Source organism: Myotis brandtii, unplaced genomic scaffold, assembly GCF_000412655.1.
Source record: "Myotis brandtii unplaced genomic scaffold, ASM41265v1 scaffold277, whole genome shotgun sequence".
Lineage (NCBI taxonomy): Eukaryota > Metazoa > Chordata > Mammalia > Chiroptera > Vespertilionidae > Myotis > Myotis brandtii.
In genome coordinates this window covers 977487-989402 of record NW_005360548.1, presented here as the reverse complement: position 1 = coordinate 989402, position 11916 = coordinate 977487, and the positions used below count along the sequence as shown (strand labels likewise).

The following is an 11916-nucleotide window of genomic DNA, read 5'->3' as shown; positions in this document are numbered from 1 at the left end:
CGCGGGGTCTCCCTGGCTGGGGGGAGGCGAGGGTCGAGGGCAGAACGAGCCCCCACCTCCCCACCTAGAGCAGCCTCCGCGCCGCGCGGGGGTCTCCCACCCAGGCCTTGTCCTTCCAGGCCCTCCTCCTGGGGAACGGCGACTAGACTGCGGGGAGAGAGGCGCGGCCGCTGAAAGGTTACAGCATCTGCTCCCACCTTCAGCCTGCGCCCCGCCGGCCTTTGCTGCGGCCCCAGGACACTCCTTCCCATCCTCCACCCCCACCACCTCCTGTCTCCATTCAATCGCGTCATGGCCAGGGCTGCTCCGGGACTGCTCCCGGGCGGCCTGAGAGCTCACGAAGTGTGAAGTGCCTCCCCATCCCGAAATGGAACAATTATGTTCACTGTTTAACAGGGAGAGAAACTGAGGCCCAGAGAGGCCAAACTAAAGATACTGGGTTAAAGATGCAGCAAGAATAAAGCCGGACTTGAACTCATTTCTGCCTGACTCCAGCACAGGCACTTTGATTTGCTATGTGACCAGAGAATGAAAATACTAGCAAGGACCATGCTCCCATGCTCCCTGCATCATGAACCAATTTCATCTTCAAACACCCCTGGGAAATGGGTACCGTTGTAATTACCCTTTTACAGATGGACAAATAGAGGCCTAGAGGGGCAGTGATTTAGCCAAGGGCACACAGGTGGTAAGGAGCCATGTGCCAGCTTCCCATGGAAGAAGGGGAGAATAACAATGGGTTTTTGAGTGTCCATCAAAAGAGACAATCTCCACCGCACTAAGACCTAGACCCGCTTTCCTAAAATCTAGTGGCTTGGCAACTGTTCCCTCCTTTCTTAGTGCTGGAATCAAGCCTGGGGTCCCAGATGGCAGAGGAGGTGTGTCTGACGTTGCCCACCCCTTTGAATTTCATATTTACGATCTGGCAGTGTTCTAGAACACAGCTCCAGTCAGGCGAGATGTCAGTTAGCTATTGCCACAATAATGCTGCATAAAACCGCCCTCCAACTCCGTGTCGTAAAACTCGTAAGCATTTATGTAGCCACAGAGTCTGAGGGCAGTGACTTAGGTTGGGCTCATCTGGCTTATTTACGTGTTAGGGTGGGGAGGGGGCTGTTGATGGTTGGCTGCTCTTGCTGGTTTGGCTGGAACACCTGAGGCTTTGGCCCTAGTGCCTTGCAGTGCTTTTCTCATGGCCATAGTCAAGCACAAGCAAAAACATGCAAGGTCTCTTGAGTCCTAGGGTCAGAACTCACCCGCACCTCCACCTAAATCTGTTCATCGAAGCCATGTGGCCAAACCCAGAGTGAATGGGTGGGGCATGCCCCCCACCCCACTCCTCCACCCCTCCCATTGCCACCGTAGGAGAACACTGAAGGGTTCTATGACAAAGGGTGTGGCTATAAGGAAGAATTGGAGCCATTGGTGCAGTGACCACGGGCAAGTGAATTAACCCCTCTGTGTCTCAGTTTCCTCCTCTGTATAACAAATAGGCCTAATAATAGCCTATCTTTAGGGAATTTGTGGGAATTAAATAAGATGATGCACATAAAGTACTGAGTACAGCGCAAGTACTCAATAAATGTTTATTATTACTGCATTATAGAGTTCTATTGATAACAGTGTTATCATTCTACCAACAACAGTGACAATTTGCCAGGCCCCTACCCTGTGCCAGCTTACCCAGGTGCTTCACCATAGCCCTATGGTGTGGTCAGGGTGAACATTATTGTCATTATTATTATGTCCACTTTAACGACAGGGAGACTGAGGACGACAGAGGGGACAGGACTCACAGCCAGTCACTGTTGGAAGTGGGATCTCTGAGCTCCGGCCCTGCTTCCAGCCCTAACCTACCTCTGCCCATCCCCAGGCCTCACCCTCCCGGATGGCACAGGTACCAGGGGAAGTGGACAACATGGAAGGCCTGCCGGCCTCTAACAACAACAACCCTGCAGCCCGCTGGGAGAGCCCAGACCGGGGCTGGGAGCGGGAGCAGCCCACGGCCCCCTCACTCTTCGAGTGCTCCCGGATCAAGGCCTTGGCAGGTACCTGGAAGAGGACTGGGTCGGGGAAGAGAGGGAGGGGGCTGCTGGGGTGTTGTCTGTATGCCTCAATGTCTGTTCCTAGATGGCCTGGAGGATGGGAAGACAGTTATAGACACTTAGAACTTGAATCTTTAGACCAGCACTGTCCAGTCGAACTTCCCATGATGATGGGAAAAGGTTCTCTGTCTGGGGTGTCCAATATACTAAGCACTAGTACTTGCAGTTATGAGCACTTAAAATGTGGCCAGTGCCTCCTGATGAACTGGATTTGTAATTTTATTTAGTTTTATTAGTTTAGATTTAAATGTGGCCTGTGGCTGCTGTATGTAGCGGTGCAGTCTTAGGTCCTTAGGGACGTGTACAGTCCCAGGAACGTGGAATTCCTTAGAATCCTGAAATGCTGAAATGCCAGGTTTTAGGACCTTAGAATGTCAGATTCGGAGATGCTTTGAAACTGAGACTTTTAGAAGTGGAGGAGACTCTTGTAAACAAAACTTTATAGTCACAGACCTTAGGAACTTTAATCATTGGCTCCTAGGACCTCAGACCCTTAGACATCTAAACTCTAATATACATAGAGGGTTATAGTCCTAAGCCTTTAGAATTTCTGAATAGAAATGTGAATCCTGAGAACTTTGAGATAGAATGACCAAACCTTCCTGCTTTAGCACTGAAGCCCTCAGGGACAACTGGGATTGTTGGTCACCTACTTCGATGTTTTAGAACAAAAAAACAAAACCCAGAGAATTATAGAGTTACTAGAGGCCCGGTGCACAAACATGCACTCGTCGGTGGGGGATGGGGGGGGACGGGGGGCCCCTCAGCCTGGCCTGTGCCCTCTCTCAGTCCGCGAGCCCCATGATCAATCGCCCCACAGAGGGAGGCCCCACCCACCCGCTGCAACGCCACCGGCCAGGTAGCCTGGGCCTCCTTCTGCAGGGCCAGGGCTCTGTGATCGGTCGCCTGCAGAGGGAGGCCCTGCCCACCCGCTGTAGCCCGCCCGTCGGTGACCTGGGCCTCCCTCTGCGGGGCGATGGTGGGGCGATGGTGGGCCCCCCCACCAATTGCATTGCACCGGCCTTGGCTGGCCTGGCGCCAGTGCGTGTCATTGTGTGGTCGTCGGTCGGTTGTTCTGCTGTTTGGCCGTTCGGTCGATTTGCATATTATGCTTTTACTATTATAGATAGAATCTTAGAACCTTAGACCTTCGGAATTGTAGACCCTTGAACCTTACGACTGTGTATTCACGTGGCTTTAGGACCTCAGAAGAGTTTAATCATCAGCCTTAAAACTTATAAGCAAAGACCCTCAGAGATGTGTAACTTCAAAATCGTAAGCCTTGAAAACATTAGACCCTTAGCACCTTTGACCCTTGGGATGTTAATGTCTCAGAAACATGGACTGTTATACACATAAAATATATATTGTTATAATCATAAAACCTTGAAACCCTAAAGTCAGAATCTTAGAATTTTAGTAACTCAGCATTTGACAATCATGGGATCTTCAATACTACAATTTTTGGAACTTTAAATTTTTTTTAAAATATATTTTATTGATTTTTTACAGAGAGGAAGGGAGAGAGAGAGAGAGTTAGAAACATCGATGAGAGAGAAACATCGATCAGCTGCCTCCTGCACATCTCCTACTGGGGATGTGCCCGCAACCCAGGTACATGCCCTTGACCGGAATCGAACCTGGGACCTTTCAGTCCGCAGGCCAACGCTCTATCCACTGAGCCAAACCGGTTTCGGCCTAGAACTTTAGAATTAAAATATGTGGAGCAGGGTGTCGAACTCAAAGGCCTCTGGGGAAGCAAGTGACATAGATGAGTGAGTGGACTGGGGGCTATAGTCAGCTAGCGAAAAATGCCCTGGACACCAGCTCTCACCAGGCCCAAAGTTGCTAGCTTTGATGTTTACCTGCAATTTCCCAATTAAAAAGAACGTTGAACCAAATTCGAGCCATGGATTGGCAGCTTCCTCTGATTTTGGAACCTAGAATGATCTAAACCAGCGGTTCTCAACCTGTGGGTCGCGACCCCTTTGGGGGTCGAACGACCCTTTCACAGGGGTTGCCTAAGACCATTCGAAAACACATATATAATTACATATTGTTTTGTGATTAATCACTATGCTTTAATTATGTTCAATTTGTAACAATGAAATTGGGGGTCACCACAACATGAGGAACTGTATTAAAGGGTCGCGGCATTAGGAAGGTTGAGAACCGCTGTTTAGATTCTAAACATATATTCATGAAAACTTAAAATCATACCTTTAGATTCTTAGACGCTTAAAAACATATCATCTTAGAATTTCAGAACTTATTATTTCATCCACAAAATATTTATTCAGTGCCTGCTCTGTGCCTGACCTCTGTTGGACAATATGAGGAACAGAATGGTGACTGAGCCAGCTCTGGTCCTGCCCCTACAGGGCTCCCAGTCCAGTGGTAGAGTTAGACCCAGCCAGATAGTGATGACGCAGAGGGGTTAGGGCCAGGATGGGGAAGGCACAGGCACAGGGCTGTGATGGGAAGCCCGGGGGCTGTAGGAGCCCAAAGGAGGTGCCTGCTTCAGTCCGGAGAGTCCAGGAATGCTTCCTGGAGGAGGAGATGTCTAAATTGAGGCCTAAAGGATAAAGAGTAGTGAACTTTGGGTAGAGAGTGCGAGATTATTCCAGGCAGAGGGAACAACGTATGCAAGATCTCCAGAAGTTGGAAGCAACTTGAGTGAGGGGGTACAGATGGTGAGTAAATGATGAGGGGAGAGGAGCCACATAGTGAAGGGCCTTGTAGGCCACAGTGAAGGGTGTGAGGACACCAGGGAGCAATGGTAAGCTTTTAAGCAGAGGTGGGATGTGGTAACATGAAGACCAAGGACTTTTCAAATCTTAGGATCATTGACTCACAGAACATCAGTGCTGGACCTCAGACAGCATCCAGTCTAGAGAAATGTAGAGATCCCCTGTAAGAAAAAATATTTCTCATACATTCCCTGTGTCTACTTAAATTATTGTAACTGTAGTTTCTTAAATGCACACAAACACATAATTCTGTTTCTATCGTCTTATACCTACAGTTCCCTACAACTAAAACACATGATATCAGACTCCAGACCAAAACCACAAAACCAGTAACATTCACATTAACAGTAACTTGGCGATGCTACTATTCTGTGAAACCTTGTTGCTACTCAAATGCTAATATGACCTAGACCAGCCGTGGGCAAATTACGGCCCGCGGGCCGGATCCGGCCCGTTTGAAATGAATAAAACTAAAAAGAAAAAAAGACCGTACCCTTTTATGTAATGATGTTTACTTTGAATTTATATTAGTTCACACAAACACTCCATCCATGCTTTTGTTCCGGCCCTCCGGTCCAGTTTAAGAACCCATTGTGGCCCTCGAGTCAAAAAGTTTGCCCACCCCTGACCTAGACTCTAGGATACATTTCCATTTGCATCCCTTTGCCTGCTTCTCTCGTAGTTTTTCTCTATTCAAACTAAGGCCAAACCTTTGAGCAGAGTCCTCCATAACATATATAGCATGAAGACATCTAAGAAATTGTCTGAAATGAGGACATCTGTAATAGTGTCAATAATAAAAATAAATTTAAAAAGAAAGGAAAAAAACTGTTGTGGCCCATTGCCATTATCATCTGTGTGAGGCCCCTCTCCTCTTTATCTATTCATTTACTCTCTTTTATTCCCATATCTCACATCAATGCCTTCTCCCCTATAGGTGACCATTCTAATAATTTAAAAAAATATTTTTTTCTTGATTTCAGAGAGGAAGGGAGAGGGAGAGAGAGATAGAAACATTAACGATGAGAGAGAATCATTGATTGCCTGCCTCCTGCATGCCCCACACTGGGGATTGAGCTCGCAACCTGGGCATGTGCCCTGACCGGGAATCAAACTGTGACCTCCTGGTTCACAGGTTGACTCTCAATCATTGAGCCATGCCAGCTGGACCCATTCTAATAGTTTTTAATGCACATCTTTTCCTTCGCATGTGGATGATCTTTCAAAATGTGCATTGCTAATTAGTGTGTGTGCGCAGACATATATTTTAACTCTTTGTTAAAGTATTACGTGCATCATGAGTGTCCAGCATTTCCACAAATGAGCACCATCTTGTAACCAGCCAGCAGATAAGGATACAGAATATGGCAGCCCAGACAAGCCCCGCTCTGGCCACCTCTCTATCCCTGCATCTCAAGAATAAAATCTGTTCCTCACTTCCAACAGTGCACATTCCTTTTGCTAGTTTTTGAGCTCCACATAAATGGAATCATGCAGCTTGCACTGTTTTGTGTCTGGCTTCAGCCACTCAACACTCTGCTTGTAAGATTCATCCACTTCTGCCCGTACATGTAGGTGTTCCTTCATCGCTGTACAGTATGCCACAGTGTGACTAAGCTGTAGCCTATCCTGTTGATGAGCATTTGGGTTGCTTTTAGGTTAGGGCTCTCACAAACTGGACTATTGCAAACTGGCAATTGCTAGTATTACAAAGTATTACCAATAAAGCTATTGCTGCTTTAAACTTCCTAGTACATGTTTTTGGTGGGCAGACCTCTCATTTCTGGATGGCTTAGACCCACCACGGAGTGACATTGTTGGATCATAGGATAGGTGTATATCTAACTTCGGTACAAACATGGCCAGTTTGTAGCATTTTACATTCCCCTCAACAGTGTATGAGTGTACAACCAACCAAACTTTGCTATGGTCATTCTTTTTAATTTTAGCCGTTCTGGTGGGTGTGCATTCTATTGTGGCTTTAATTTGTATTTTACTGATGACTAATAACAACTAATGAGGTGGAGCACCTTTTCATATGTCTATTGACTATTTGGATATCCTGGGAAGTGCCTATTTTCCTGCCTTTTTCGGATGCTTTTCAGGAGTTCTTATATATTCTGGGGCCAAGTCCTTTGTCATATGTATGTGTTGTGAATATTTTCTACCCACTCTGTGGCTCATCTTTTCATTTGCTAAATGGTGCCTTTTGATAAACAGAATTTCTTAACTTATATATAGTCTAATTTAATAATTATTTTCCAGATGGCTAACATTTTGTGTCTTCTTTAAGAAATATTTGCCTACTCCAAGACCGTGGAGATATTATTTGATGTTTTCTTCTAAAAGCCTTGTTGTATTCCTCTCACATTTAGATTTATAGCCCAAATGACATTTATTATATTTATTGTGTACAGTGTGTGTGGGTCAGGTCCCCCCACCCACATGGATATCCAGTTGACTCAGCTCCACTTATTGAAAAGACTTTCCTTTCCCTCCTGAACGTCAATGTCACTTTGTCGTAAACCTGGGAGCCCCATATGTATGGGTTTGTGGCTGCAGGTGTTGCTGACTGATACAAGTTTTGTCATATTCTAGATTGCATTTTTTTGCATGATTTCCTCATTCAGCAATGTCTTAAGACGCATCCATGTGGCTCTGCGTACATCTAATCTGTTGCTTCTCACTGGTGCATGGAGTCCTGGGTGTGTATTCATCATATTTGACCCATCCCTTCCCAGTGATGGACAACCAGGCGGTCTCCAACCCTGACCCAGCTCCTTGCCACCCCATCCCCACATAGCACCTCACTGAACATCCTTCTATATGCTGTGAACCAGTGTGAAAAAGTTTTGGGGACACATAGGGGAAAGAATTGCTGGGTCATGGGGGTGTACACTTGTTTAATTGGTCTGGTTGTTTTCAGAATGGATGCCCCAGTCTATAACTCGCACCAGCAGGCATGAGGATTATGATATTCCATATTTCCACCAATATTCATGGTATTCTCCAGCTTCCTAACTATTCCCAGACTAATATCAAAACATACCACTTACATATTAAATCTCTCTGTATCCTTTCTCCTTAACCAGTAATGGATAAAGGAGTTCTCCCTCTGCTCCATGGAAGTGTCAATGTATTAAAGATATGAATAAATTAAAGTCTCATTCTAAGGAAATGTATCTCACTTGTGATTGGTGATTGCCACAGTGGAGAAGAGCATATGAATGATAACTCAGTATGAGCACATGGCAGAGGTAGGACAATTGTGATTTGGCTCAGAGTCTTGACAGCCCAAAGGTACCTGTGCCAGCTAGATCCTGGCAGGAAGCCAGTGGTCCCCTCAAAGGGATAAAACAGAGGAGAGTTTAACGAAGGGCCATTTACAGAGGGGTGGGCAGTGGAGACCCCCAGGGGCTGGGGCCAGGCAGGCAGTGGTGAGATGGGAAAGAGGCCTCCCCAGTAGGAGCAGGGGATGCAGGTACTGCCAGAAGCTGGTCATGGCCAGGCAGGCAGTGGTGAGATGGGAAAGAGGCCTCCCAGTAGGAGCAGGGGATGCAGGAGAGGAGCCAGGTACTGCCAGAAGCTGGTCATTCAGGGAGGCCTTTCTTCTCTCCTCTCATCTGCTGTCTAAACCCAACAGAGAGTCTGAGGCCTTCGAGGGCTGGGAGCCCAGTCACAGTCCACACAGAGCAGGTGCGGAAAAGTGGTGGGGGCACTGGAAGGGCCACGGAAGACACACTCACCGATGGCAAACACTCCGTGTCATCATAGGTTGGAAGTGCACTCGGGGACATGTTTGGTTTCACCCTTACTGTGTTTTATAAAAACGTAAATCAGTTGCAACATTTAAAAAACAGGGAGTTTTTGTCTTTAAAAAATACAGATGTTTGGCTCCTCATGATGTCACATGATATGGCAGCACTGGGCCACCATCTTCAAGACTTCAGACAAGGGCCCACGTGGGCGCTGAGCCTGTGAGGAGGGCCTCGTTTTCCCATTTCAGACCTGCCTGGTCCCCTGGGCATTTCGGTTCTGGACATGTCAGCTCAGCTCCATGCTAATAAGATTGTAATCACAAAAATCGAACTCTCACTGCATGGTCCTTTATGAAGTCACCATCCGGGTGGTCCAGGATGTGTTCCTATTAATTTTCTTTATTTTGTCATTTCATCAAGTGAAATGACAAAATAAAAAATGTTCTCTTGGGTCCTTGTCCTCCAAGCATGAGTCCCCAAACACCCAGCGTCCCCCAGGACCCACTGAAGGAACGTTGATCTATTCCAAATCCCTCATTTGCAAATGGGAATATGGAGGCCCGAAGAGGAGATGACCTCTGGCAGCCACACAGCTGGTCATCTCCTGGCGGCAGGGCCGAATCCAGTTTCCTCATTCTGGCACCACTCTGGGATGCACTGAAGTTCCGTTTTGGCATCAGCATTGGCCAAATCTGCTGTGGGCCTGGGCATCAGCGTTCAAAAGCAGAATAACCAAACATCCAACTCTTCGTCTTTTTCTGTCATCACTTCCTCATATGTGATCTTAAAAGTGTGACTACTAAATTACTTGGTAACAAAATGCGAATAATATCTGTATAGGCTAAGCTGCTGTAACAAAGAGACCCAAGCAATACAGTGGCTTAAAGGAGTTAGCAGCTCATTTCTCCCTCCTGCATAGTCCCCCGACGAGCAGCCTTGCTGGCAGAGAGGCGCTGTTCCAAGCAGTCAATGTGGGTTCCAGGTTCTTTCTTCCACCCTGTGCTCTCTGGACCTCGGTGTTCAAGCCTGTGGGAATCAGGGGACGAGGAATGAAGGGCAGGCAGCAGGTTCTTTTTTTGATAAAACTTCAAATGATGAAATAATTATAGGTTCACAGAAAGTAGCAAAGGGAGTACAGATGATAAAAAGACAAATAACACAATTAAAAATGGGCAAAGCTTTGCATAGATATTTCTCCAAAGAAATACAATTGGCCAATAAGCATGTGAAAAGATGCTCAGCATCATTAATCATTAGGGAAGTGCAAATCAAAACCATATCGAGACACCATTTTATACCCACTAGGATGGCAATAATAATAATACCTAGGAAATAACAAGCGGTGACGAGGATGTGAGGAAATTGGAACCCCCATACATTGCTGGTGGGAATGTATAATGGTGCAGCCACTTTGAAAAATAGTTTGGCAGTTCCTCAAAAGAGTAAAGATAGATTATCAAGCCGTTCCACTCCCAGGTATATACTCAAGATAAACTGAAAACGTGCCCACAGAAAAACTTGCACCTGAATGTTCATAGCAGCATTATTCATAATCACCAAAAAGTGGGAACAACCCGAATGTCCCTTAACTGATGAATAGATAAGTAAAATGTAGTATATCTACACATGTAATATTATTTGGCCAGAAAAAGCAATAAAGTACTGATACATGTGACAACATCAATAAACCTTGAAAACATTATGCTAAGTAAAAGAAGCCAGACACATAAAGACCATCTATTGTGTGGTTCCATGTATATAACATGTCCAGAACAGAGAAAATATATTAGTGGTACCTAGGGCTGAGAGAAGAGTGAATGGGGAGTGACTGCTGATGGTTACAGGGTCTCTTCTTGGGGTGTTGAAAATATTCTGATATTAGACAGTGCTGATGGTTGCACAACTCTGTGACTAGACTAAAAGCCACACTTTAAATTTACACTTTAAAAGAGTGAATTTTATAATATGTGTAGCTCATACTAAAGCAGTTATTTAAGAAATGAGCAAGAGACTCCCAACCGTCTCTTTGTAAGCAAGGGAGGCAGCAGTTGCACACATCCTTCCCCTCCCCTCCCATCGTTAGTGTCACCTGAGTGTAAAGGAATCAGGAGGCCTTGTTAAAATTAAATGACAAAGTTTTATTCAAGGATCTTAAGATTTGCAATTCTGGCAACACTACTAGGACCCAGAGTGTTCCAAAGGAAAGAGGAAAGTTGAGTAAAAAGTGCATTCTTGAGAAGAATCAGTCCTGCATTCCTAGCTTCTGGATTGGTCTGAGAGGGTGACCTGCCAGGTGTCAGGTGTCTGGACACATGAACATTTTCCCCCTAAGTTCTTCTCATGAACATTCTTTCCTAAATTCTTTGGAAGGTTATCTATAGGATTTATATCTATTTCTAGGCATTGTTGCACAGCTGAAAAGTTAAAAAGTTAAGTCCTCAGGCTAGCTAAAGTAAAATAAATCTATTCCTCACGTTTCAGCCCATTCTAATTTAAGTGATTTTGTTAGCTTGGCTATGGTGAGTCCATTTTGTTTTTTCACTCTTTCCTCTGTAGTCACCCTCCTATTCCTCACCCTAAGGAGGTGGGATATGCAGTGTCTAGCTGGCAGTGCAGTCGCTAGGGAGTGGGAGGCAGGGTTCCTGCCCTCAGGGAGCATTCAGTGTAGCGTAGTCCTTCCTCTTCGTTCCCCACAGCCTGTCAGTTGCCAGGTTTTACTTTTCCATCTCTACTCCAATATGCCCTCTTCTCCCGTTTCCACAGCTCTGCCCTCCTCCAGCTTGGACCTCTCTCCCCTGAGTCCCTTCCCCAGTCACCTCCCTGGTCTCCTGGCTGCCATTCTTGCCCTCTCTGACCCCCCCTCCCAGACAGCAGCCTGAGATATTCCCGAAACACAGCTGTCATCTTGTCCCTCCCCCAGGGGCACCTCGATGGCTCCCTAGTATGTTGTCTGTGCCCCAACTACACGGAGCTCTGTGACAGAGGACTCTGCCTTATTCAGAGCCTAGAACAGTGGGGGACACATGGTAGGCGCTCAAATATTTATTGAATGAGCAGAGCCAACTGGGATAGAAAACAGGGAAGGCTTCTTGTGGATGTGATATCTCAGGAAAACTTTAAATGTAGTTTTATTGATTTTAGAGAGGAAGGGAGAGGGAGAGAGAGATAAAAACATCAGTGATGAGAGAGAATCATTGATCAGCTGCCTCCTGGACGCCCCACACTGGGGATCCGAGCCCGCAACAGGGGCATGTGCCCTGACGGGAATCCAACCGTGACCTCCTGGTTCTTAGGTCAATGCTC

At 46.2% G+C, this 11916-nt stretch overlaps 1 protein-coding gene across 1 annotated transcript in view; it reads left to right on the top strand.

Annotated features, from left to right (window-relative positions):
• The first annotated feature begins 1856 nt into the window (after nucleotides 1-1856).
• Nucleotides 1857-11916, top strand: part of SPTBN4 (spectrin, beta, non-erythrocytic 4) — a 79550-nt gene continuing 69490 nt past the window's right edge. The window contains 1 exon segment of the mRNA XM_014541695.1: nucleotides 1857-2048. Coding sequence (XP_014397181.1) covers nucleotides 1889-2048 — 160 coding nt within the window. The 5' untranslated portion in view covers nucleotides 1857-1888.